We start from the raw sequence: 26,325 nt of genomic DNA on the forward strand, positions 1-26,325 counted from the left end.
TCTGCATCCTTAGCTGGAGACATGGACACGATATAAAGTAATAAAAGTACCCTGTTATAAGTAAACCTATACATAGAAAATGAAAAAATATAAGTCCTCAATGCTGAAAAAATATAGCAAATTTTAATATTACATTATGCATCTTTAATTCATGAGATTAAAAGATAAGCCACCGTGTTTTTCTCCAAAAATATGGCAATAGCATTTTATACGTTGGTCCTTATTACTGTTTATTATCTTAATTCAATTATTTAAAAAAATAAAAAATAAAAATCACAGGTTCATTTCATCGCACTGTACTGTGTAAGTGTAATGAAGATTTAATGGAGGGTCTGTGGGGGGGGGGGGGGGGGGGGGTAGCAACAGAACATATGTATGAACACGTGACTGAAATCCAAAACCAATGCAAATTTTTTTTAGCGTTAGTTTTTATTAAAAAAAGAAGAAGCTGTCATTAAAGGTTAATGCTATATAATAATATTTCAACGCTAAAAACAGAACCAATGCAGCATGTCTCCTCTGAAGCCAGTAGGGGGCAGTGTAACACAATGGCTTAAGAGCACATTCTTGGCAGTTTTTTTCTTCTTCATCACAACAAAGAATGAATGAATGTTTGGACATTAACAGTAACCTAATATACACCTTAAATGAAAATCTGAGAGAAAAATAAATCCGATTCTCACAAAATGAAGGCTTTCTGGCGTTTTGACCTACTGAGCAGCATATCTGACACGACTTCCACCTGCTATCCCTTCTTAATCCTTCCTCCTCTCACCTGCACGTCCACATCAAATGGCTCAGAGCCAAACTGGCTGTGAGGTCCTGTCAGTTGTTTTCAGGGCCTAAGCAGGCCCAGTAGACATTCTCCTTTGTTCTATTTAAGTTCAGTCAATACCATGGTATTTACTTTCAAAAAGTAAGCATGATAAGCCAGCCGGCTGTTAAAGAGCGAGTGTTGGTGTCTCATGACATCCACACTTAAATCAGGATAGGTTTCAGTCCTGAACACACTGCCGCCACTCTCTTTTTTTTTTCTTTTTTTTATCTGTGCGGCGTTAGCTGTGGAGAATGGCCAGTGGAGGTTGAGAAGTGGAGTTCAAAGGGTGAAAAAGCATAAGTAATATGATATGGTACAGGTGGGGAAGAAAAGAGCAGACCGAGCGGGGAAAAGAGCAGGCCAGACACGGGATATTAGACTTCCTCTCACCGGCAGACTTTGTATATGTCAGTGTGAATGATAATAACTTTCAGGAGTACAGAGTCAGGAATTATTTGGGTTCTGGGATGGAAGTTTGTGAGAGACAGGAATGGAATAGCAGTCTGGTTTTAACTTTGGAGAGTGAGGAACACCTCTCCCTGGGGAGCAAACACAACAATGGCCTCTGTTTACCTCTCCCTTTGCTTATTCTTCCATTCTTCCATGAAATCAGAACAGGCAGCAATCGAGTGAAGAATACTCTTTGGGATACAGTGGCTAAAGAGCCCAACCCACCTACCCTGGCCACAGCGGGGAGCCCCCCCCTCTAACTGCAGAAATCCTTTTGGTCTCCAATAAACCTTGGCTTTGTCTCAATTTTCACAGATCTATCTTTGTGTGGTTTCTTTTTCAGAAAGTTGTGTGTCAGAAGGATGGCGCAGCAGAAATGTGACACATTTCATTACAATTCTGCCAAATACACACTTTCCCACGAAAAGGAACCGGACTGCAGGTTGCATTAGTGCACTATTTAATTGTGCTATTTTTTGGCCTATTTAAAAACTACAATTATTCATGCACTGCAAGAACACAGAGGCTCTTTCAGCAGCCTGCCTTGGGCTGTCTCTGCTGAACAGCACAGTCCTTACAAGGAAAAGAGTGGAGTAAATTCTACCAAATATTTCATACGCATGCAAATAAAAGACAAAAAAATATATATTGATGACTGTATTGAAGGCATAGATACCAGAATATAAATAAAACATGACAGAGAATTAGTAACTCCTCCCACATCCTGATTAGCTGTCCAGTATGCGTTATAAAAATAGCACTTTCAAGATTTTTAATGCTGAATGCCATTTGACTGTTTTGTTACATCACAAAGAAATACACATTTAAACTGCATCAACTCGTTAAAAAAACAGCACACTCAGCTTCAAATACGTCACTGTGATACATTATCACACATCCACGACCAAATGTGAGGTTTCTTTTAGCAGATTTTCAATGATGAAGGTCCTGGCAATCGAAAGGGTTAAAAACTAACCTCGCAGGGAACACCCGAAACTCTCCATCAGTCAGTTGAGACATGTTTAAGGCTCTGGGATAAGAGCTTCAAACTTAAAAAAGAAGTCCAATTGCCTTTAGTTTAACTCTTTTCAAATACAACCTTCTCTGTTTCACTTTTATTTGGCTGTTCTAGTTTGTTCCACTTTCACCCTCATAGGACTAGAAGTCATACTGGGAAACAAACATGGTGACTTTGGTGATGTACCTCCCCAGCTGGACTCGCCTCTCTAGCTCGGTCATCTCCACCTCTGCCTCCAGTACGGCCGGGCCCTGCACGGGGGCCACCAGCATCAACTGACCCGTCACACGGTCTGAGCGCTGGACTGTGAAGTGGCGCCGAGCCTGCTTTCCTCCCAGCAGGGAGAAGCGAAGAGTATCACCTATCGGACGCAACGCTGAGACCCTGAACATAACACGGGGAGCTGACAGGTTGGACACTACAGCCAGGTAATGGTAGGAGAAAGAGTTTGGAGTTTGAGAACACGCCTTGTTGTCCACGGGGCAAGGGTTACGTTCACAGCGCCTGGAAGGAGGTGGGACATTTCAGGAATATGAAGGTTCAAACAAGGATAGGAAAGTGTATTCAAACAATGGAATCAAAGAAAGACCTCATCCTATGTATTTGCTACTGTAGATAAAGATGAGTACAATAGATTAATAATACAATAGATAAATAAGTACAATACTCACATAGGCGATGTCTTGACATATGAAGCATTAGGGACTTTGGGGCAGTCTACACGGACACACTGGAAACCACCGTATGTATTAATGCACATTTGGTCCTTTGTGCAGTTGTTCTGTCTGGTGGCACATTCATCAATATCTGTGAAAGCAATACATTGAGACAATGAGGCAGAAAACTTAGTTTGAGATATCATTCATACTTTATAAGAGTCACTTCTGTCATTTGTGAGCAAAATCATTCTCAAGTTTCCAAATCAATAATCGTCATCGGTTGGTTCGGTACTGAACATAACAGGCGTTCTATAAACGAAATAAATATTATACTAGAAATGTAACACCTAGCCAGAGCCATTTATTATTTTACAGTAATAATTGCTCTAAGATTAACTTGTGAAGCATTTTTGGGGGGTAATGTTTAGAATGAATATTTTAAGATAAAATGAAAAGTTGAGGCAAATTTAAAAACTGGAGAAAAATAAGGCACCTTTACAGCTGCGTCCATCCCGGGTCACGTTGTATCCGACGGGACAGGAACAGCGGTAGCCTCCAGGGGTGTTAACACAAGTATGTAAACACAGTCTCCCAGCCTGGCCATTATGGAACAGCTGACATTCATCTATATCTACAGTAAACATTTTATTTAGGGTTAACACGTTTTCCTCAAAATTGCATGTTTGAGTTTGTTTGAGTTGCAGGTTGTCGTCCCACCGGTGCAAGTGCTGCTGTCTCTGCCAGAGATGGTGTAGCCCGGCTCACAAGTGCAGTGGGTGGTCCCCTGCATGATCGTGCAACGTGATGGACGGACATAGGGTTCAGTGGTGGCAGCGGGCAGGGAAGAAGCAGCAGCGGTGAGCGGCGAGGAGGCGGCGGAGGTGTTCGTCATGGTGATAAAGACTGAACGAGGATGAGAGATGGAGGAAAAGTGTGAAGCTGAAGCATTTTCATTCACTGCTGTGTGATGCACGATGCACTGGCTCGCAGGATTTCATGTAGCATTGAGTTAGCCTGTTTGTGGCTACATCAGTGAGGTGATACTGTATGCTGATAGATACATGATGGAAATGTAGCATATGCTTGGCCTTCTTTTGTGCATTTTGCTATTCAGAGTTCTAAACAGACTTTGGTGAAATGAAGCAAATGATAAAATAGTACATCGGAAACTATGTTGAGGCTTCCTCATGAGCATATTTGATCTTACAATGACCCATACAGATTTGCAAGGCGCTCTGCAGTAAGAAACTGTTGGAGTGAACATTTTAAATAAACAGTGAAGAAATTAAATTGGTCTCCTGAGATTCAGAGTTTCTGTTTGTGCATTAATTCCACCATCCGCAGCAGGCAGCTGCTGTCACTCAGCCGGCATTGCCTTGGACTTCAGGGTGGAATGCAATAAAACTCAATCTGTGGAAAGTCGGCCTGCCTTTTATTGGCAAGCCAAAACACTGGTCTGTGTAATCTCCTTTCGCAGACTGGGAGGATTTGGATGCTAGCCGATGGAAATACGCTGTGCAGTAAAGTTTACTTATTAATGTTTATTCGGTGTGTATATATATATAGGTATTGATATTAAGGCATCAAAAGATGTGGCACATTTGGATTGTGTGTTCCCTGTCATCTAACAGAAGTACAACTGTGCACTAAAATGATGTGTGCGAGGTTGAACATGTTGTGGGTTATACCTACATGTTGGCACAGGGCTCTGGCAGATGGCTCCAGACCAGCCTTTGGCACAGGTACACGAGAACTGGTTCACTTCATCCAGACATGTCCCGCCGTTCAGGCACGGAGAGGACGCACACTCATTGATCTCTGAGCAAAAAGAGAGAAAGGAAGGTTAGACAAGGAAAGTCTTTTTGCTGCATTTGGAACCTTCTACAGACACGACACCTGCAACCAAATACCTTTGATGCTCAAAGATAAATGTGATGCCATGGAATAAAAAAAAAATGGAAAGGGTGAGTTGACTGTTAAGTGAAGCCAAGGTGTAGAGAAAGATGTCTTGATCAAACGGCCTTTGAGCTGTTCTCTTTAAAGCCAATAAGCTGTCAGATGACAGAATATCAAATGTCATCGTATTCAATAAGCTCTTTGGATGATGTCCAAAATACACGAAGGGGAAAGATGATCATGTGAAAAGTATCTCTGAGATAAAAAAAAAGATTTTGACAGGAACAATGCAGAGAAAGAAAAAAAATATTGCTGTAGAGGAGAAGGTCAGAAAGAGAATGATGTCATTGTAAAAGTGATCAGCGGGTTAGATAACAGCATCAGTGCATGGCCACTCAGGGTCGAGAAAAGGAAGAACCTCAGTGTGATGAGGAAGAGGTGGAGGTCTCTCACCTGTACAGGTAGTCGGCCGGCCGCTCCAGCTCAGGCTGTCCTGACAAAGTCTGCTCTCGGACCCCACAAGTCCGAAACCAGGGTCACACAGAAAATGGACTTCATGGCCCACCGCGTGTGACTTGCCAAGTTTCCTCCCGTTGATGGGGTTATCCAGTTTTGTGCAGGTGCCTGTTTGGAAAGTGGAAGGTTATCTAAAAATAATAAAAAAACAAAAACAACAACAGATATTTCACAATTCAATATTTGAATAAATCAGTTTTCCTGGGGTGTTTGCATACTGTTGATGGCTCTTGCATTCTGCTTTGCTGCGTTGCTCTGCAACAGGTTGATTTTCTTCTTCAGGTTGCGGAGACTCTGCAGGTATGAGGCTTCGTGGGCTGAGAGAAGCCTCTGGACCTGCTTCAGAGAGCCCTGCATCTCCTGTCTGCTCGGGCAGTCCTACAGAAAACACAGGGAAGATGACTAATTTCACAAAGTGTTCATTAATATTTCAAGACATCTTTTGCAAAACTGATTTAAAATGCTGAGGCAAGACTACAAATATCTAAAGCGTGAAATTTTTAATTTAACATTTCTAATCTTTACTCATGCGAAGTGTAAAAGTCCTTGTCAGCCTTGGGAGGTTTAAAAATTCATTGCACTATATTTTCTATTTGGACTTGCAAAGCTGCAGGTTTCTTGTATTTCATGTCAATTCCTAAATGAAGATGCTGTTTTGCTGAATTTGGATATACTGTATAGAAAAGGCATTCCTCTGGCAAATAAATATTTGCAAACACTCCAAAAAGACGACATGCCAGTGTCCAACAACAGATTAATCATCATAATTTGCATCCCAACATCCTGTGTACATTACAAATTAAAAACTTCAAGTCCCTACCTGAATATTGTTTTAATTTTGTTGTGACGGGAAATAATCTTGAACTCTTCTAATGTCGACGGGTATTTGAGGATACCTGCCAAAGTAAATATTGTGAACGGTTTGATTAACTGCACGTAAACAAATACATGTCTGCTAAATGAGTGCATTTGAAGCCCTCTGCAGAACAAAGGCTGGGCTGTTACAAGATTGAGCAAGTCCAATAGGATCAGAGGATATTAGCCTCTGCAAGAACTTGGAAGCAGAAGCCTCCTCCTCTCCAACCTCGATACTGTTGATGTTGAGATGTTGTTTACATAAAGTCATCTAAAAGGGCCAAAATCAGCAAACGCTATTTATCTTGCATTATGTGGAATTGCTTGCTCTTCGTGATGTGGTGGCTGCATGACCCAGCTTCAGACAGTTGTGCCTGCTGCTTAAACACCACCTGTTTTATAGCGTCCCTATTGGCTGGAAGGGCGAGGGAGTGGCCCTGTTTTCGAGCCACTTCCTGTCCTTCACTCAACAGCGTCATTCTGTGCCGTCTGTCCTGTCGTCTCTCGACAACCAATTAGTGTTTTCTTCCAGCCAGGGTTATGTAAGAAAAGTAAATATTTGTTGAAAACACCTTTCTGATTTCGACAGAACTTGGGTCTGGAGAGACTTCAGTTAGCCGGAGGGGGGTGGGGTGCTTTTGGCGTGTGCTTGCAGTGTGGTTGTCAAAGGCCTCTTTCTGCCTGTGCTTTTTCATTTTGCACGGTTTCATGTTAACTGGGCGACACTGTGTCGGAGGCACGCAGCACTGGAGCTCGATTAATATCGTACTATTAAAACTACAATATTAACGCGCTACAGCTGTGAACAACATAAGCATAGAGATAGAAGACTAAACCCTCACACTCACGTTTAGAAAAATGTACCTACATAAAAGCACAACAATTATTGCACATCTCAATGATGCAGAAACAAACAAAGGCCTCAGACAGACATGCCTTTCTGGAAACGTCTGCAGGACTGCTTTCAAACACAGCTTTGATAGTCAGAGTGGATATTGAGCGTCCATTCACTGAAGCCTCTCTTGCATGAAAATGCAAATATGACTCAAGCTTTTACATAACTTTCCAATAGATGCCTTGCATGAACATTCACAGTGCTGCTACTCTGATTTGTGAGTCTTTCAAGCCGTGCATGGTAATCAATGAATCAATATAAGCATTGCAAACTCTTCAAACTTTTACATCTTAATTACCTAAGGTGTAATTCTTTTATGAACTAATAAGCACTCACTTACCTGTCCCATAGCTGGATAGAGGGAACAGAAGCACAACAAGGTGCTGGCAATCGCTGTTGACGTGAGCATGTTTCACCTGATCTCAGTGCAGCGGATAACCAGTCCTCTAAACTCTGAGAAGCTGCAGGCAACGTGAACTTTGTGTGTATGACAGGGCTGCAGGTAAGAGAATGACCACAGCTGGCAGTTGGAGGAGCTGCTGCAGCAAATCACTGTGGAATGTTGGGTTTACTCCTCAGGAGCCAATCAGGAAGAGACCTCTGGAGAAATGTGACCACAGTATTATCCTTTTACTTTACTTGGTCGGCACTATTTCTTGTTCATGGTGAAGTGGAAGAAAGCCGGACTTTGCGGGGGAAGATGCTCTTCGTTGATTTTTAAATGCTGAAATATTTAATATTTATGAAATACGAGTCATTCTGAAGAATGACTCGTATTTGTGGTTGACTTACACAAATTGGTAACTATATAAATATGTCATTTATTATTAAAACATAATAAAGTTGCATGTTTATGTGGGCAGAAAATGTTTGGGAAATTGCAGCATCCTCTCATACTGTTGGTGATGGAGAATTACGGATTGTATTGATTCTGCAAAAAAAAGAAAAAGAAATTGAATTAGATGTTGAAACTCAATAGATAAACAGTGTGTGCAGCTGACACTGCTGCAATAAAAAAAGTAATGAGGAGTCTCAGGCTCTCCGGTGTTGCTTTGAGCTCAAGCAGGAAGGCACTTAAAGAAGTTCCTTTGACTGAGATTCAGCTGAGAACTCATCTTAGCAGCTGGTTGAGTCAAACGAAGCCCCGAACGGGTTGCTATTCTAGCTGTTTTGTTGGCTCGGCTTGGTCAGACAGTCGCTCACTGATGTGGCACCAATGACAGATAGCAACGGGTGGGCTGGGAACTAAATCTTCCTCGCAAAAATACATTCCAGCCCACAGGGGACAGGAATGAGTGGGCGTCTATTGTGTTGCGCTGTCTCATCTGCAAACTCACATCATCCCCACAATGTGCAAACCGTGACTCACGCTTCCCACATGGGTGGGAGCGTGAAGACATTGTCACCATGTCTACACAGACGCTCTAAAATCCTAAAAATAAGAATAAACTACCTCTCGCACCTCAGTGTGTCTGTGAAGCTTCATCTGTGGTGACTCATCGGGACTCTCTAAACAAACTTCCCCTCATTTAAAAATAATGATCATTCATGCTCAACTAAACCTCTTTGTTTGTCTTTGGGAAATGATGATAATAATTAAGTGATCTGTTTTTGTCCTAAATGGCCGACTGGTGCTCGTTACAGACTTTCTGTCTATATGAGAACATCATGTAAGTGCAGCTGTGGAATGCATCCAGGTTAAGGATTTAAATTATTTTTTTCCCCCCTAGTTGGCTAATAATGACTCCTTTTTATTGAAGGAGATTATACTCAACCTTTGATAATATAATCTATGTAGCTGTGGACAGTAACTTTATTCACATACAGTACAAATCTTATATTGAGCTAAAATTACAATTCAGTTTAGAATTCCTCACTACCTTTATTTTTGTCGATCTTTTCTTTTTCTTTATTGTTGAAAATTCGCCTGCCATTCTGCTAAACATCTCTCAGTTGAGCTGGAAAATGTTCCATTATAAAGCTGAAAAAGAAGCTGTTCTCTGAACGCATGAAAAGACAGATACACAATTAAAAGAAAGCAAAGACACAATAAACGCACACTAATCTATGATAAGGCATCATAATCTCTCTGATGCTGTACTGGAAAGGGAAGTAGGCAACACTCCATACAATATTCAAAATTCAAATAATTATACATCAAACATATCAGATATAATACCATGACCGAATAATGAGTACTTTCATATGACACTTTATTTACTTTTACTCAGAAATATTTTAACAGTGTAATATTGCTGCTTGAATACTTTTCCCACCACTGCCTCCATGTGGAACAAGCATGTATTTTTTCCCTTTCTTTGGTGTTTGCACCCACCTGCACCGCAAAGCATGCTGGAATAACTTTTCACCTGTAAATCACATTTAGCTTTTACTAGCTTCTCATTTTAGCACTGATCATTTTGAGAATGGATTTTTCCTAATGATTTCTTACAACAGTAAAGGGCTGATGACTTGGCTGCAGTCCTTGTCGAGACGGTGACCACTCTTTCAATAGAGATGTTGTGCACGGCGATGCGTTCGAAAGCCATTGTAGTGGAAAGAGGGAGGAGAAGATCAGAGAAGCAGGATGACTGCGAGCAAGCGGCCGCTGTCATCGAAGACTCACCAGGAGTTCACAATGGAGTCTGTCACTGCTTCTTGCCGTTTGGATCTCTTTGTGATTTTCTCTCTTTTGCCTGTGTGTACCTACGCCAAATGGACTATCACAGAAACTCCGGACCTGTCCACTACTGGTAAACACAAAACAATTTTGTGCACATGTCAGGCGTTCATATGGCATAGTTTACGTGAAGCTGAAACTTGGACAGTTTGATTGTTAATAGAATATAGACATTAATTATTAGTGCAAATTGAGAATTTGAACAGGTAAGACCAGTGAGTACAATTTCTTTCTATCCATTGTTTGCAATCAGGCAGTGATCCTTTAGGCTCTGGACTCATGTTGCTTTTCTTTACTGTCCAAATCTGGCAAAGAACCAACAGCCCAATTTTTATTTCATTGAAAGAAAAATGATCAAAAACGGCCCGCCACAACATAACTGACAAACTGGGGAGATGAATCTTTACTCTTTTTTGGTGAACTGTACTCTTATGCAATAAGGAATCAGATTAGATCAAATTTGAGACTAAGCCATAGTTTACTCTTTTGGTAATTGCTGAAAAATGTCACAACTTTTATCTAATACGGGATGTACTTGTCATGGATTCCATTGCAAAATAGTTTTTTATCTATTAACACTTGCCTAAATCTGTAATGAATGATTTACAACACATAAGAATGTAGCTAAGCAGATCAGAGGACATTTGAATTGTTATTTTGTACATTATCTTTATCCTTTGCAACATTTTCCATGGAAGCATGCTTTACATAATTACTGTATAGCTATCCGATTATTATTACCGGTACTGAAAGATCTTTTTCCAGGGCTTAGGCTGAAGGAGCAGTTGCAGATTGTCGCACAACACAATAGACTGCGCAGCCGAGTCCAACCCATGGCAGCTAACATGCAAAAAATGGTTTGTGGCATCTATTGTCTGTTTCTTCTGTCTTTTTCTATGTAATGAGTGCTGCTGCCTAAATGGGGCTTTGATTCACCTATGAGCTCTAGGGATCATCTGCAGGGAGCTTGAAATGTTATCATATAAGGAGAGGTTCGTAGTACTTTATCATGATGTTTGTACTTTCCTAATAAAAAAAATAGAGCTTCGTCACTGTAGAGATGCCATAGGTTGATAATGCAAACATAACCAATATGTTTTTGAGCTTACACAAATTTTGCAGCACAGTGGCAGCATCTATTTCCTCTGCTTTGCTGCAGGTTTAGTAATAGCGTCAAACACTAGCATGAACCCTGATTCAACTGTGCATCGTCTTCTGTAGGTCGGACAGAGAACTGACACTGATAAATAATTTTTTTGACAAAATAAAAAAAATCTAACCAATCCAGATCTTTATTGTTTTTAATGGCACAGCTGCCTCACAATGTTGAGCCTGTGATAAAAGAGTTGAGGGATCACATCGAGGTATTCTTTGTAATATTAATTTTCGACTTATCTTCACAACTGCATGCCTTGTCTTCTTGTGATTATGACCAAGAAGTAATGATGGATTACAAATGTCACAACGCAGCAGATGTCCTCTGGGGCTAATGTCAGATTCATGCAGGAGCAAACTGTCACTTTGTCGTGTATTACATCCTAAAAGCTACTTGCACAGACTGAACCTCTTTCTTTGACAGCTCCCCAACCTCCTAGAACTGTTCTCAACTGATAAGGCCGTAATGAGAAAAAAAAAAAAAAAAGATGTGGATAATCATTCTGCATTCACAACTCTGCTATTACAGGTAATTTCCCCGTGAAAACCCTCAGATGAAGCGTTGCTGGTCTGAAGAGGCATATTAAAGAGCTTTACTGATAAGCGATAAAAGGCTTAAGGAGCCGCCTGAGTTTGTGAATATTTGAATAGGACTTCTTTTCTCCCCCTTCCCACAGGAATAAACCACTAAGAACTGTGGTGAGATTGCGTTGAAGTGATTATAATACAGTCCTCTAAGCTTTGTTTCCAGGATGAGATAAAATAACGATATTTTAGGAATGAATTATGCTCTTACCTTCTTTAACCAATACTCCTTTTGAGGAATTTCTTTGAGAGGCTAAAAAGTTTTTTGAGGTCATATCATCACTCTGAGAAACCAAAGTTCAAGTATTTTAGTTATTATAAGTAAATCATAACGATTGTGAGATTTCATTAATCTTGCTTAGAACATCGCATGTTGAAACACTTCATTTCAGAATTGCTATGGTTGGACGGACGAATGCGGTGCGTTGATCATTTGGAGGATTCAATATTGTGCTGGCCACAAAGAAGGCAAAACACAGTGTAAATGGCTGGTGGACGTGGGAGCAGAGTGAACGCTGAATCAAAGGGGGTTCAGTCATCCGATGCCAGCCTCAGTGTCATATTGCAGACGTTTGAGTAATTTATTCTGGGCTCATATTCGGCTGCACATACTGCATTAGGAGCGAAAACAGAAGCAGGATGCACAGTTTCTTTGCATATTCTAAAGTTTTCTTAGAAACAAGGAAGTATTTGCTGCAAAAAATAAAAGTGACCCGAAACAACATATTGTTACCAGGATTAGGAAATTTGATTAATGAATCTCAAACTGTAATTGGTTGCACTGGTAGAGATCATCAAAGAGAAAGCTGTTACCTTTTTATTACATCTTAACACAACATACGCTTTAATACACGATTGGATAATCGCTTATAATGCCAATAATTACATTTTATAAGCCTTTAGTGTGTGATTAAAGAGCAAAATGAAGTAAACTTAATTTCAATTTAATTTCAAGTGGTGTTTGCAGTAAAATGACAGAGTGACTGTGGAAAGCGTGAGTGGAAATTAGTTATTTATGTAAATCAGTAAGTCTTTGAATATGAGCCACTCAGTGAAGTGTTTATACAAGTGTAGCACACAACGAGTGCCAGTCCGTGTTTGTTGGCAGCTTCCCCTCAGTGTACTGTGACCTGCTGCCTGCCGCACGATGGCTCTGATCCATCCGCAAAGAAAATTAAGAAAATCAGGTCTGCACTATTTGCAATGGCCAACGTGTCAAAAATATTGCTTTTACTGCAGATTAAAAATGGGGCTCCAGATCCCAATAGAATAGTCTGGAAAAGGACTTGGGGTTGGAAATGTCCTCTTTCTAAATAATGATGGCAATTAATTTTTAATCATTCAGGCAGAAGTAAAAAAACAAAAACAATACCAAATAGTATTAGTCAAATTTGACAAAAATGTATATGTAATAAATATAATCGAATTAAAATGACCAAAAAAGGGCTTTATAGGATGCTACTGTCTGCAGCCCTGCACACATCCATCCTCCATGGATGGATGGATGATGGATGATGGATTGATGTTTTCACCACTGGGTAGCCGGTGTTTCTCTAGCTCTTCCCTCTGTTTCTAAAATACTGAATGTAATGACATTAAACACTGTTGTCTTTGCAGGAGTGGGATGAACAGCTGGCTTTCGTTGCTAAGAGCGTAGTATCGTGTCACACAGACCTCCTCCCTCCAAACTCCTCATCTTTCAGTCACATCGGCTGGAACACAAATGCCTCTGCTTATGGCGTCGCCTCACTTTATGACATCATAGCCTCCTGGTTCGAGGAAGGAAAAGATTTCCTCTACACAAGTGGGAAATGCAGAGAGAATGCCATCTGTCAACATTACACACAAGTATAACAACCAGGAGTTGTACTTTCACAGACACCTTCCAGAACCTTTTCATCAAAGGTGTGTTTTTGAGCTGATGTTGTTTCTGAACATTTTGTGTTTGTGTAGCTGGTGTGGGCAACGACGAGTCACGTGGGCTGTGCCAGCGAGGTGTGTCTAAAAGGTGGAGATCTCTGGCAGAAATTCGTCTGCGCATATTTCCCCGGGTAACAACTACACACCGTTTCCCCTTAAAATGGAATTGTCGAAATTATTTAATAAAAGTTTTATTTAAAATTATCCAATTAATCCATACCTAAATTCAGACTACCGACACATTACTCTGCATCTAGCCCACATTAATAGCGAGTTGTATGAAAACTGCTACACGTGGAGACAAATGCTTATTAATAGAGATTTTTCCTGTATGTTGATCCATGTTTACTGTCGTTCACAAGAATATTCCCTTTAGTGTAATAATGCTGTCCAGGAACTAGACATAAAAAAATGATGTATAATGAATAAATAAAGCTTGATCGATTATATCAAACTACCTTTCAGTATATTTCGAGTTCTTACAATAACATTCCTGTAAAATTGAGAGATTTTATTAACATTTTGAACATTACCGAGATCATACACCCATTTCCACGGCCCTGACTTGGAAGGATTGTGTGTCCTCTGCTGCTGATCTGCAGCATGTATTTGTGTTGCTGCAGAGGAAACTGGGAGGTGAATGGCCTGCTGGTGACGCCCTATAGGGCAGGACTGTACTGCTCTCTCTGCACCTCTTCCATGTCTGGCTGCTTCAGACTTTGGGACCATGTAGGTGGTTTATGTGGTAAGGCAACCGTTAGCACATACAGCGTTGTGAGACGTGTAAATATATATATATATATATTTTTTAGTAATCTGTGCATGCTCATTTGCTTGACAGAGATTCCAAGAAATCCGTGTCGTATGAACTGCGGTCGGCACGGCCATCTTAACGTGTCATCCTGCACGTGTAACTGTAACCTTGGATTCACCGGACGCCTCTGCCAGGGTACCTGTTATCAGCACCCACACACACACACACACACACACACACACACAAACGCACATTACATCTAATTTCACTGACTTTAGTGGGATTTTTTGCAGTTCGTTGTCATGTGCGGTGTGTACATGGTCGTTTCAAAGAAGAGGGATGCTCTTGCTTGTGTGACTTTGGCTATGGTGGAGCCGAGTGTGCAGGTAAGTGCGCGACAGTGTAGTCTAAGTTTTCTTTGTGCCTTGGCAATTTGTGCCTAAGAAACAGATGGAGTAAAATTCAAAAGCACCCACGAACAGACAATCCAAGGACATCAATCTCGTTGATGGTGCGTTCGGTATCCCTAGGAATCTGGTGACCCAAGGACAATGTGAAAAAAAAACATTGAGAAAGTCTATTAACTTGTTCCAAGCAGGATCATTTATGAGATGTACAGTGTGCGTTTCTATCTTCTGGCTAAATCGGTAACATTATCTCCTGTAAGTTGATTCGATTTCTTTAATTAGCCTCCATCCCTTCGGCGTGTTTTTTGTGGCTTGTGTCCCAACAGAGAAAGTGCCGTTTCCCTTCCACAGCTGTGATGTGATGATAGACGGGGATTGTTTTACGGCGTCTTCAGAAGCTGACACCTATTACAGAGCCCAAAGCCAGTGTCAGGTAAGATATCTGAGAAATGGAGACTAACTCAACAGTCCGAGTGTGTCATGTAAATCTACACAGCAATGCTTTCATTCTCTCACTGCGGCACTTTCGTCTGCTGACACCAACAGGAACGAGGCGGTATTCTCGCTCACATCCACAATCAGAAGGTTCAGGACATCCTGGCTTTTCATCTCAGTCAGATGGAGATGAGCAACAAGGTCACGAACAGTGACTTTAAGACACCAAGCTTCTGGATTGGTAGTTTTCCGTCTTACGTATGGATGAATGTGAAAGCATTATCATGTTTTCTAACCCCAGGCAGCTGCACTACACTCAGAGGCTAACTCTGCTGCCATTTTGGCCAGATGCGCTGCCAGGTGGAGACTGTGGGTGGTTCTGCATGGGTAAAACGGCTATGTTTTTGCTCTGCAGGTTTGACATACAAGCCTTTGAAAGATTCATTTCGCTGGGACACAGGAGAGATCCTTCGATTCAGCAGCTTTGCCTTTGGGCAACCTGACAACCAAGGGTATGAAATGCATCAACTGGCAGACAGAGACAGTCCAAAGCAATGAAGCCTAAAAAGCTGCATCTGTTTCACTTTACAGTGAACTTTGTTTTACTATAAACAGCGACATACTTCACTTCTTTCATTTCTCCGTCCAGCTTTGGGAACTGCGTCGAGCTGCAGGCGTCAAGCGGCTTTAACTGGAACGACCAGCGCTGCAGAACACAGAACAGATACATTTGCCAGCATGGTAAGGTTGCTTGTGCAAAGGGTGGTTCATATTGTTGAAGGAGTGAAGGTTTTGTGTAAACGACCACCATATGTGCTCTGCCGATTCCTACTGCTCGGAGGTAGCGATTTGATTTACAGTATTTGACTGCAGCAACATGTCCACAGAGAACTTAGATGGAAGATTTACTTCTTTGCACAAATTTACCAGTTTTCTGGAAGCCTCTCTTGCCCACCCAGAATCTGTCTCACCTCTTCCCTGAAAGCCACACAACACTCTTCGTTCTTTAACCTCCACCACTTTGTCCTCTGCTCTGCTCTAGTCCTCTTCATCTTCTTCACCACCTGCCCATGTTGGCTGGCTACACTCTCCCCTGCCACGACCTTACAGTCACCAACCTCCTTTAAACTGCTCCGTTTACACAAGATGTAGTCCACCCTTCTGCTCCTCCCTCCACTGTTGTAGGTCACCCTATGTTCTATCTAGTGGAAATAAGTGTTAACTATTACCATTTCCATCCTTCTGGCAAAGTCCACCACCATCTGTCCTTCCAGGTTCCTATTCTGAATACCAAACTCGCCCATCACTTCTTCATCTCCTCTATTTCTTTCACCAACATGCTACTCCCTCTAACTGCTGAGCTGTGCTGTGCCCAGAATTCTAGTGTTGCCTCCTGTCACAAATAATCACCCCAGGGAGAACTGTTAAATATGACATGTAATCCAATGTAGCCATGAAAAATATGAATGCAACATTAAAATCGCTAGCGTGATCCGGCTTACGCATTTAGCATGGCACTCAGTCTAAATCAATGGAAATGAGTGCTTTCCATCAATACCCTTTGAATGATTAATGCACATCAGTTCCACAAAGGCTCACAGCGACATACCGCCTACGTGTTTACTGTTACCCGTTAGACTTTGTCCTTGCAAGTGGCAGGTAACAAAATTTAAGCCACCGGATTTTCCTAGACCCATTTATGTCTCCGTCTGTGGCTGAGTAGGGCTTGTGTGGTGGCATGGAGCTCATTACTGTGAAGGTGAAGCGTTTCCAAAAACCTTTCCTCTCAAACTATAAAACAAAAATCATTGAAGCAACAAAGAGTAGAATGCATCAACTAGCTTGTTAAAAGTACAAACTTACCTCCATCCCGTTAGTCATTTTTAAGCTTCATTGTGGTTTTTCAATAATACTATAAGTGGTTGCCATACGGCCTGAGGCAAACAGGATGTGCTTCTCCACTGCAGCGTGTGCATTTGTGTGTCCAGATTTATAAAAAGGAGCGTACTGTTTTTTACGCCTCTTATGCCATATTCTGGATTACTAAGAGTTTGTTGCATGTTTGAGTATAAATATGGTTTCTAGGAATATGTCAGGCGAGACATGTATTTATACTTTATCCTTTGTTTGTACAATGACTCAAACATGCAAAATTATGCACATATTTTGATTGTTCCTATTATGTTTGTGTGTATTTTGCAGCTGCAGAGCACATTGCATTGTGGGATGACAGCCAGTGAAACTGGGAATGCAGAGACATTCTGTTTGTCATTGGTATTTATTACCAGTCTTTGTATTGATGCACCAATGTAGCTTAACCGTACTGCATGCCCTTTGCTGAAATATTTATTGTTCGATCATTAAATGTATTTTATGAAGGGTAATGTATGCAATGTAAATCGTATCCTTCTTGGAGATTACATGTATTAATTACAGTATATGTCTTTTGTCTGAGTTTGAATATGAACGAAAACAAAGTCATTTACATACGTGTTCTTCCTCTTCTGCCCTCATGTGACCTTAAAATTTATTAATTCTGCAATAAATACAATTGTGTATTAACTTTCTTCATGTGAGGAAAAAAGCAAACAATATTTTTCAAGCCTTTTAAATTATAACAGCGGACGTAGTAAAGTCTCTAAAATATGAAAACTGGGGTTTGAGTCCATATTTTTCATTTTCTTTTGTACACTGTATATTCCAATTTAATGATTTTGGACACTATTGGTTTAGTGTCATGATTAGAAGTTCTATTATTTATAAAATAATATATTTTCTCTGGTCCAAGTTTGGCTCTTGCCACGAGCCTACAATGCAGAGTGTGGCTTGTTTCTACACCTGAAATCTCTCTCTGATCTCCTATAATTTAAACCAAAGGTTGACAGCAAAAAATAGAATTTCAAGGTTGACTATTTATAATAATTCCCTGAATGTAACTGTGCACATACTTTCAAAATTATGGCAGAGAATACAATTTATCTGGCCTCTTCCGATTGGAAAGCCTCACGTGTTTTCTAACGTCACACACTGGAGTAGGAATGATGTTAAATAAAGAAAGGCAGCGAGCCACTGAGTGAGATGGACCGTCTAAGAAACTTTTTTTGCTGATGTGTTGGTTCATGTATGCCAGCTTCTCTAAACAAAGTATGAGCGTGATCTGTTTGTGTGTGTGTGTGCGTGCGACGCAGTGCTGCAGCTTCCTGCTGGTCTTATGGTGCCCCCTGATAAGCTGGTGCTGTGGAGGGTTTCAGAATGGCACCAGTGGCAGTGGAATTAGCTTCCATTGTCATGATAATGACAGTGATACTCTTGCCCCCTCCCCGACCAGACCAGCTATTGTATGGAAACAGGAATGCAATTTCTCCTGCTGCGGCAACCGACAATCCTCAACGAGAGTGAAAGGTCCCTAAATGACTCTCTATTCAGGCGAGGCTGAAGGGCCAGCAGCCAATTAAAGCGGGAGCAGCAGAACAGTGCCATCCCGAAGACCCGAGGCTGCGTCTAAACACGCACATTAAGCAGTGCCGAGACACACATGCACCCATTAGTCAGTGTGATTTCCCTTCACAAAGAACATCAAATCCCTTAAATTATCTTTTACTTTTCAGGCCCGATTGTTTCTGTGGCGCAGGCAGTGTGTGTTAAGTAAATAAAGAGGTTTAACAACAACAACACAATATGTAATCACACCCTGGGACAAGTTACTGCTTTGAAAATCTCTAAATATTGGAGTTGGACAAGAGTTTCTAAACAAACAGATACGCCCCAGTGCCATCCATCATGGGTGAGGGTTTATGGGATCAAATCGTGCGCTCATTTCCGCCCGTGTTCGTCGGACGCTGCGGGGCTGCGCATAAAGTGGACGTGTGCTGTTTGACGCAGTCAGCCTTGAACCGAAATAAGCCGACCGAGCCAAATTCATTTCTTGAGAGCATCTCCACCGATAACCAATCACTGCCCTGACGATGACTCACAGATCCTCTTCAGACACAACAATCTCCCCAATCTTTTCCAATGCAAACTCAAGCACATTTCTCCATGCGCTTTAGAAGCTCCCCAGCTTGTCCTGAAAATCAGAAAATATTCTACGATAGCCCCTTTTATGGAGCACAAATGTGAATAAGATGTCCAGTTTTGGCATTGATTGTCTCCATTATTAATCTCGCCATTCTGAACCTTGTTATAGTAATGCCAGGAGGAGCTAAAGATGTGGACGAGTCATAATTTGCTCCAGTTAAGCATCTCCAAAACCGGAGCCTTACTGGTCGGTGCCTCCCATCAGGTCCATTCGTCGTCCATAGTCTACCCACACTGATCTGGTGCCAGATACTTAAACTCCTGTGAAGTCGTTATCACATTGAGGTTGCATGTTTTCATTTGACCCCCCCAATGCCTGAGTGAATGTGTTAAGAGGTTTAAATATCTGAAACTTTAAACCGAAGTCCAGTTGCCTCTAATTCGATTTTCAAGGACCTGGATAAACGAGAGTCGACACAAGACACCACACACAAGATGTAATTTTAAGAATATTACCTTTTTCAATGCTGCTGCTTGTTGGCACGCAAAGAGCATCTTCAGCCGAAATGTCAGCTTGGAGAGAAAAAAGAAGAAGAAGAAATGGTTTGAATGAATAATCCTTCAGCAAAGTTGGAAATTAAAGTGAAAAACTGTTTGAATATGAGAGAAACAGAAATGATTATGCTTTAGAATACAAAAGGAGACATAAAGAGGGACAAGCCTGTCTGATTGAGATTACTGGCTATTTATCATGACACACAATTCATCTGCTGCCGTGCAGGTTATTAAACATCACGTTTAAAAATACACCGATTTATTTTGCCTATATTCTTACCTGTGCAGCTTCTGCTTTACATGAATAGTAATAGCTGTTCCTCAACCTCTGGCCACATGGAGTGGAGCCATTATATACTTGTGAAAATGTCAATAAACCCCATAAATAAACAACCAAAAACCAAAGCTGGATTGACCCAATAACACATCTGACAGACCCTCCTCTCAGTTTCTCAGAGCCTCCGTCATACTGTATAATAATAGAGCTGAGAGGACTCGAACAAGAACAATGTTGTTTATTTTAAACCAGTCCTTCATTTGACCACTGACAGATTCAATGCCAAATTTATCTTCAGATGAAAATAGCTCTCACCAGATGAGCCGTTCACTCTTGTTTGAGTAACTTTCACAGCAAACATTGGGAAACTTTATTATAGGACTTTATTATTGCTATAAAAAAAAAAAAAGCAATGCATTCATGACCTTTTGGAAAATGAAGTCCCTCAGCAGAGAAAACTGAGACAAGCACATTATGTAAAAAGCAGCAAGTTGCAATGACATGGCCTCCCGGTATACCCTCAGAGTTTCTAATGTGAATAAAGTTTTTTTTTTTTTAAGCTAACCTTAATTCTGTCAAGGAAAAAAAAGGTCTTCACAGAATACTGATGTCAGGAGCCCATTTTTTACATGTGATGGAGACAGGACTGTTTGGCTTTAATTTTCACTTCACTGTAATTGGATCAAAGGAGTAATGGCAGTAAAAGTAGTAACAGTGGTGAAACCACGACGGCGAGGCGGTAGTTTTCACAACAAAGGGTCTTCGTTGTGGAAACTAAAACGGAACCACGCTATATTGTTATTGGCGTGTGACTCATTGGTTATAATATCTGGGGCATAATATCTGATCTGAAATTTAGCAACAGACCACAAGTAGCACAACAGATATATCTAACAGATGGTATCACAAAGTTGGAGATATGCAACTTTCAACTGGTAGCTGGATTTTTGGCGTACTGCAAGTGCAGCTCTTGTGCTTAAGAATCTTCGTCTTTGAAGACTGCAATCAGTCTCCAATTATCTCTCCTTACACGTGAATGAGGAAAACCAGCTGTACTGAAGGATCCGATGACACAGGAGGAGTCGCCGTGTACATCTGTGCATGAGAGCAGGTGGATGATACTTACACACAGAATAAAAGAGTGATTTTGTAATCAACAGAACAAATCAGGGAAGGGTTGCACTGAGGACTTTCTCCACCTGCTCGTCTCCTGACTAAAGCGTGGTGGGGGGGGGGGGGGGGGGGGGGGTACGTGGACGTTTTCCTCTCCACCGTGTTCCATGAGTATTTGTATTGCAGCAAATAACATGAGGCCATTCAAACAGCAACCACTGGGCGAGTAAGATTGAATTACCATTATGGATTCTGTTGAATTAATTGTCCGGAACAATTATGATTCTCTAATTTCTTTTGTCTAGCTCTAAAAGTATTTGGCTTATAGAACGAAGCATAAACCATACCTAATCAGCGTTTTCAGTCTGAACACATTTGGTTTTACATCAAACCAATATTCAGGCGAGCCTGAAGCCCGCAGTGATTATGCGCCCATCCTCAATCACCATTATTTCTGTTATCTACACGGTGCTCTCTCTCTCCCCCTCGCTCTCTGTCGCCGCTGCATGCTTTGTCTTATTTCATTTTCTCTTTTCAGCGCAGTCAGTATTGAGCGGCCCACAACATTTGGATGCAAGATGAACTTTGATAAGAGTTAATGAGAGCACAGCAATTGTACGGGAAAAGAATGGCTGTGGCTGCATTCAAGAGCCTCCTCACCAGGAAATGGACCGTAAAGAGGAGCATGCACCCCCTCGCCTGCATTGGGAGGAGGAGGAGGAGATACAGAGAAAGACAATAGAGCACCAGGGAAAGACAGGAAATAAAAAGGTGAGAAGGACAAAGAGTGAAAGAAAAAGGAATATGTGATTAAGGCACAGGATTTATGTAACCGTAGATTGAGTTTGGGGTATATAATCAAATCGAGGAATCAGATATGATTTGTTATGTTTTGAAATCCCCATTGGATGCCACTCAATGCAGAAAACCTGAGAAAGTGCCCTTCCAGTGAAGACACATTGTGACCCCCACCCCCAAGTAGTGAAAACATTCAAGCACAATAAAGGGAGTGGGGAAACTAACACATCCAGGGCTTTCCGATGTCACAAATTTAAAGCTGAACCTGCTCCAACACAAATATAAAAATATTAAAGGTAAAATGTATAGGGATTAAAACCAGATTCAATCACACCACATCAATTATGTAAAAAAATAATTAGTATTATTTCAAGAACCACTGCTGCATATACATGTATGACATCATGCTAGATGTGTCACACGTCAAACCTCTTTTGGTAGTGAAATGTTACGGTAAAGATGCCGTCGTTTTTGTCAGTGTCATACGTTGCACAGAGAAGGATCGTAGTTGTGGTGCACAACAACTGTAAGAGAAGAGCTAATATCCAATTGTCCAGGGAGGACTATATGATGCACGTAACATATTGAAGATTACATAATGTAAAGCTGAGGATATGTTCGACAGCAGAAGGTCATTCGCCATCCTCCATCAACGAGCAGCCCCCCCCCCAACAGCAAGAGAACCATCGGGAGAAGAGAAAAGAGATCATGGGGGGGAAATGGATGCAACATCTTGAGAAGTTGGCCGATAAATGAATAAATAAAGAGCTGACAGAGGAGAGGGCTTCTCAAGGATGTCATATCTTAATTGAAAATGACAGCTTCAATTAAAAATGTAATCATTCTGTTAATTTTCTAATTAAAAGCGAAACGACTGATAGTTTTGACTCATTAACTTCAAAGAGTGATGCGGCCTGACGGAGTGGGGGAAGGGCGTCGAAGCCCTGAACGGAGGAGGATGAAGGAGGGCTGATGTCGGGAGAGAATAATTTCCCACAGCGACTCCCAAAGAGGAAGAGAGACCCCTGGTCTGTGGACGAGTGGTCAAATTATAACTAGCGGGCCGTGGGTCGCTGTTCGGCATTGTCACCAAGGTTATGAGGCCTGACAAATAGCAGAAGGCTTGCAGTACTAAGCTACAATCATTTTAATGACAAACAGCTCATCCATCATCGCCAACTGGCACAAAGCTTTTCCTTTGAGAAGACGCAGACACTGATCTGTCTGGGTTTTGATGAGCGAGCAAGAAAGTTGAACAAATGCAGCTCAAAAAGACTAAAATCTGAAAAGCAACGGCTGCAACAATCTGTTACAACCATCAGCTGTGTCGACCAGGACGTAGCCCACACTGCACAATGACACTGACCTTAATCAGAAACCACCTAATTCATTGAGCCGACATACCGTTTGGAATCATGCAACGCATGGTGCAGGGTTAGTTGGTGTACCAGTACACAAATTAAAGTTTTTATACTTCAGCACAAAAAATATGCATAAACATTTAGAGAGAGGACACAGAAACATATGGTTTAGTTGAGTCTCTTTTTTTTTTGTCGTCATAGATGGCCGGTCCAAGTGAACAAGGCTATCCCTGACGCGGAAAGACAGGGCTGTGGAGGATGATGATGATGATGAATGAGGCTGTTTGGGAATGCTGCTCAGTTCAGTCACACTCTGAATTGTGTGTGTCTCGGTGCATGAGGAAAGGAAAGAGGTGCTAATGCAAAGTTAACTGAGTTTTACACTCCGACTATCCTTGAGCATAATTGAATTCGCCTTCTAATTGCTCATCAGAGACTGGCCAATATAAATTGGATTATAGTCTAAGAAACCTGCAAAGAGTCTGCAAAGAGAGTTTTCTTTGTTCAATGCATCACAATCAATTGTGGAAATGATGTAGTCCAGTGCGCGAGTTCTGTATCCGAGAGGCGGCATCTTCCAAGACCGGTCAGAAGAGAGCTTGGTATCCCACATGTAGGTGAACAGCAAGCATTAAAGTGAAATCCCAACAGCCAGCATAACAAGATAGCATTTCGGTTTTACAACACTGTTCACATATTACTGCCAAAGCAGACAAAATATGTGGTTCATGGAACAGAATTTAATTAGTCCTTTTCTGATTTATTTTCGCATCACCGTTCATCATGCCACATCTTGTGTTCAACACTTCCTGCCTTTGTTCCGTATTCCCTCTGTTCTGATTTTGTTTTGCTATTTGCACCCCTCTCCCATCTCGCTCATTATATTTATGCATTTAGATTGTATCTTCCTGTCCTTAGGTGGCAGATCATGTGCCGAGTGGATGTTTAGTAATCGCGTGTTCCAGCTCTCTCCTTCATGTTCATTATACGCTTTTGGCTTGGTTATTTTTAGTATTTTTTAGGATTTTCATCCATTAAAATAAATAGAAAAAAATCTTAAGCTCACCACAGTGATGCGTATAATGTATAGTTTGCGCTTATTTTTTTAGATGACAAATAGATGACAAATAGAAAAAACAATATTTCTTTTTTTAATTGAACAAAGTATATAAATGTAATAGCTGAGGGCTGATGGAAAAACAGAGTGACTGTGGTGCCAGTTAAATCCTTGTAAAATGTATGGCTGGCTGCAGGCATCTCATCATGAGTTTGGCGATATTGCATTTCTGCTACAGTTACCTAATGCTTGGAAAGGGGGGAATCTCACCACCTGGGATCCGTCACACTGATGGAACCCTTCCTGATTTATTTACCTCTGATGACACAACTCTCTTTTCCCCCCCCCCCCCCCCAAAACAGTTTACAGGTCCAGTAGCAGAATAAAATGAGGTTTTCACATTCACACACTCCAACTGGAAACAGACCGGCAGTGGAGGACGCATAAGGAGAAGTCAACGGGTGTGACACAGAGACGGGGGCAGGAAAGAGAAAAGGCACTCAATGATAATGTACGAGCTGTCGGCAGAGCACTATGGAAGGGGAAAGGAAAGCAGTGGTGCATTTAAAAAAAAGATTATCATGTCAAGATAGACTAATACCCCAATGAACAATGATTTCCATTGATTCTCGGTGTTGTAATCTGTCCATCTTTTTAATTCTAAGGTTGGAATCTTGGGCGTATCAGATATTTATTTTCTTCAGAATATCCATGTGTCCGCCATCTGTCGGTGTCTGTGGCTCATACTGAGCTCTATCCTTTTGATGTCTTGTTTTGAGATTGTCTCTTCAACTGATTTGCATTTCAATCTTTACGCAGATTCAACTGCGACTTGGATTTAAATCACTCTGGTCTGAATCCAGCAGCAGTCGGAGGCTCCAGCATGAACGAGAACAAGAATGTAAGGATTTCTGTGATCAGTCTTCTGACTCCTCAAGAGCCACAACTGACTTTATGTTTCCAAGCAGAAAAAAGAGTCAAATTTTCCAGAGAGCCTATATGCCAACAGCTTTTGCTTGTTTACTTGTATACAGTCATTACTGGCTGACTGCTGAATCTCAGCATGTCTGCCTGCTTCCTCCTGAGAGTCCACCAGCAGCCTATAGCCCCGCAGCCTTTTTTACTTTGTATGTGATCACATTATCAGTTTGCTCAGCACAGGTTGAGCGTGTCAGATAAACAAATGTCTTTCTGCAGGCCTGCCATCATTGTTTCAACATGAATGCATTAGTAGAAGGCTCACCGGGAAATCGTGAGAATGATGTGCACTGAAATCTTGTAGACTGAAATATACAATACTTTTTACTTTTAATTGGTAATTATTACAAATGGCACATGAGCCAATCCTGTGAGAAAGACACAAAGCATTCTACGGTTTATTTTTTGCTGTCGATCAATGCCCCAAGAATGCTTACACCTTTGTTGTACTTGAGGAAATACAGTACCATCGTGTTTGGGTGATCTGGCTGCGTTATATTTGTCTAAATTGGTTCCAGGGAGACTACTGGGTGAGCTGGGTTGGCTTTCAACAAGAGAGCGAGTGGATAATTCACAAGCCTGTCTCATCAGACCCAGCCTACATGAGCTCAGGATTATATATATAAAAATATAATCTGCTCGATCTGCTGAAACATGCATTCTATACACACTGGTGTGATTCTGTAGACTGAGGTTTAAATCTTTTAAAGAACTGCATGTCTAAGTCAATTCCTGCTGTACTATAAAACAGTGAATTATTCCCTCTGTGCAATACTGTAGTGGAAAGAAGACACCCCCCCCCGCCCCGCCCCGCCATCATCTAAGCTGGAGATTCCCAGTAGCTCCAAGACTCGATGAACCCTCAACATAGTACGACACCAAAATTACTATGGGGAAGTTTGCTCATTTGCTCACATTGTTTTAATACGAATCATTTATTTAAGCTTTCTGAATTACTGAAAATACATTTTAACAAATAAAATATGTTCTTTCAGTGACTGAGGATGGGTCCATTGTACAGTTAGTAGACCAAGTCCCATTAGGCTCATCTCAAAACCCTTCACCTGTTCTGCACCGACATGTAATTCATGTAATTTCATGACATGTAGTCATGTAATTTCAAAGCC

At 41.3% G+C, this 26,325-nt stretch overlaps 2 protein-coding genes across 2 annotated transcripts; one reads left to right on the top strand and one right to left on the bottom strand.

The window, feature by feature from the left end:
- Positions 1 to 2,425: 2,425 nt before the first annotated feature.
- LOC137895679 (fibulin-7-like) lies at positions 2,426 to 7,515 on the bottom strand. The gene is made up of 8 exons (XM_068741177.1): positions 7,447 to 7,515; positions 5,575 to 5,734; positions 5,294 to 5,464; positions 4,637 to 4,762; positions 3,662 to 3,847; positions 3,438 to 3,575; positions 2,957 to 3,092; positions 2,426 to 2,789 (listed from the first exon to the last, which is right to left on the bottom strand). Exons 1-8 carry the CDS (start codon positions 7,513 to 7,515, stop codon positions 2,426 to 2,428), a joined length of 1,350 nt encoding a protein of 449 aa, XP_068597278.1.
- A 2,229-nt stretch (positions 7,516 to 9,744) lies between these two features.
- Positions 9,745 to 17,282, top strand: LOC137918133 (C-type lectin domain family 18 member A-like). Its single transcript, XM_068760920.1, has 12 exons — positions 9,745 to 9,859; positions 10,552 to 10,643; positions 13,144 to 13,374; positions 13,480 to 13,577; positions 14,070 to 14,191; positions 14,288 to 14,395; positions 14,494 to 14,586; positions 14,934 to 15,040; positions 15,154 to 15,283; positions 15,458 to 15,554; positions 15,692 to 15,783; positions 17,245 to 17,282. The coding sequence occupies exons 1-12, from the start codon at positions 9,745 to 9,747 to the stop codon at positions 17,280 to 17,282; spliced, it is 1,323 nt and encodes a 440-aa protein (XP_068617021.1).
- The last annotated feature ends 9,043 nt before the right edge of the window (positions 17,283 to 26,325 follow it).

This window comes from Brachionichthys hirsutus, chromosome 1, assembly GCF_040956055.1.
Source record: "Brachionichthys hirsutus isolate HB-005 chromosome 1, CSIRO-AGI_Bhir_v1, whole genome shotgun sequence".
Taxonomy (NCBI): domain Eukaryota; kingdom Metazoa; phylum Chordata; class Actinopteri; order Lophiiformes; family Brachionichthyidae; genus Brachionichthys; species Brachionichthys hirsutus.

Excerpts from the sequence above, each read along its gene's own strand:
- LOC137895679 (XM_068741177.1), bottom strand. The coding sequence starts at position 7,515 with ATGCTCACGTCAACAGCGATTGCCAGCACCTTGTTGTGCTTCTGTTCC. Across the intron at positions 5,465-5,574 it reads GAATGCAAGAGCCATCAACA|GCACCTGCACAAAACTGGAT; the intron begins GTATGCAAACAC and ends CTTTCCAAACAG. Across the intron at positions 3,848-4,636 it reads CCAGAGCCCTGTGCCAACAT|TCTTTATCACCATGACGAAC; the intron begins GTAGGTATAACC and ends ATCCTCGTTCAG.
- LOC137918133 (XM_068760920.1), top strand. The coding sequence starts at position 9,745 with ATGGAGTCTGTCACTGCTTCTTGCCGTTTGGATCTCTTTGTGATTTTC. Across the intron at positions 14,396-14,493 it reads CACCGGACGCCTCTGCCAGG|TTCGTTGTCATGTGCGGTGT; the intron begins GTACCTGTTATC and ends GATTTTTTGCAG. Across the intron at positions 15,041-15,153 it reads GAGCCCAAAGCCAGTGTCAG|GAACGAGGCGGTATTCTCGC; the intron begins GTAAGATATCTG and ends TGACACCAACAG.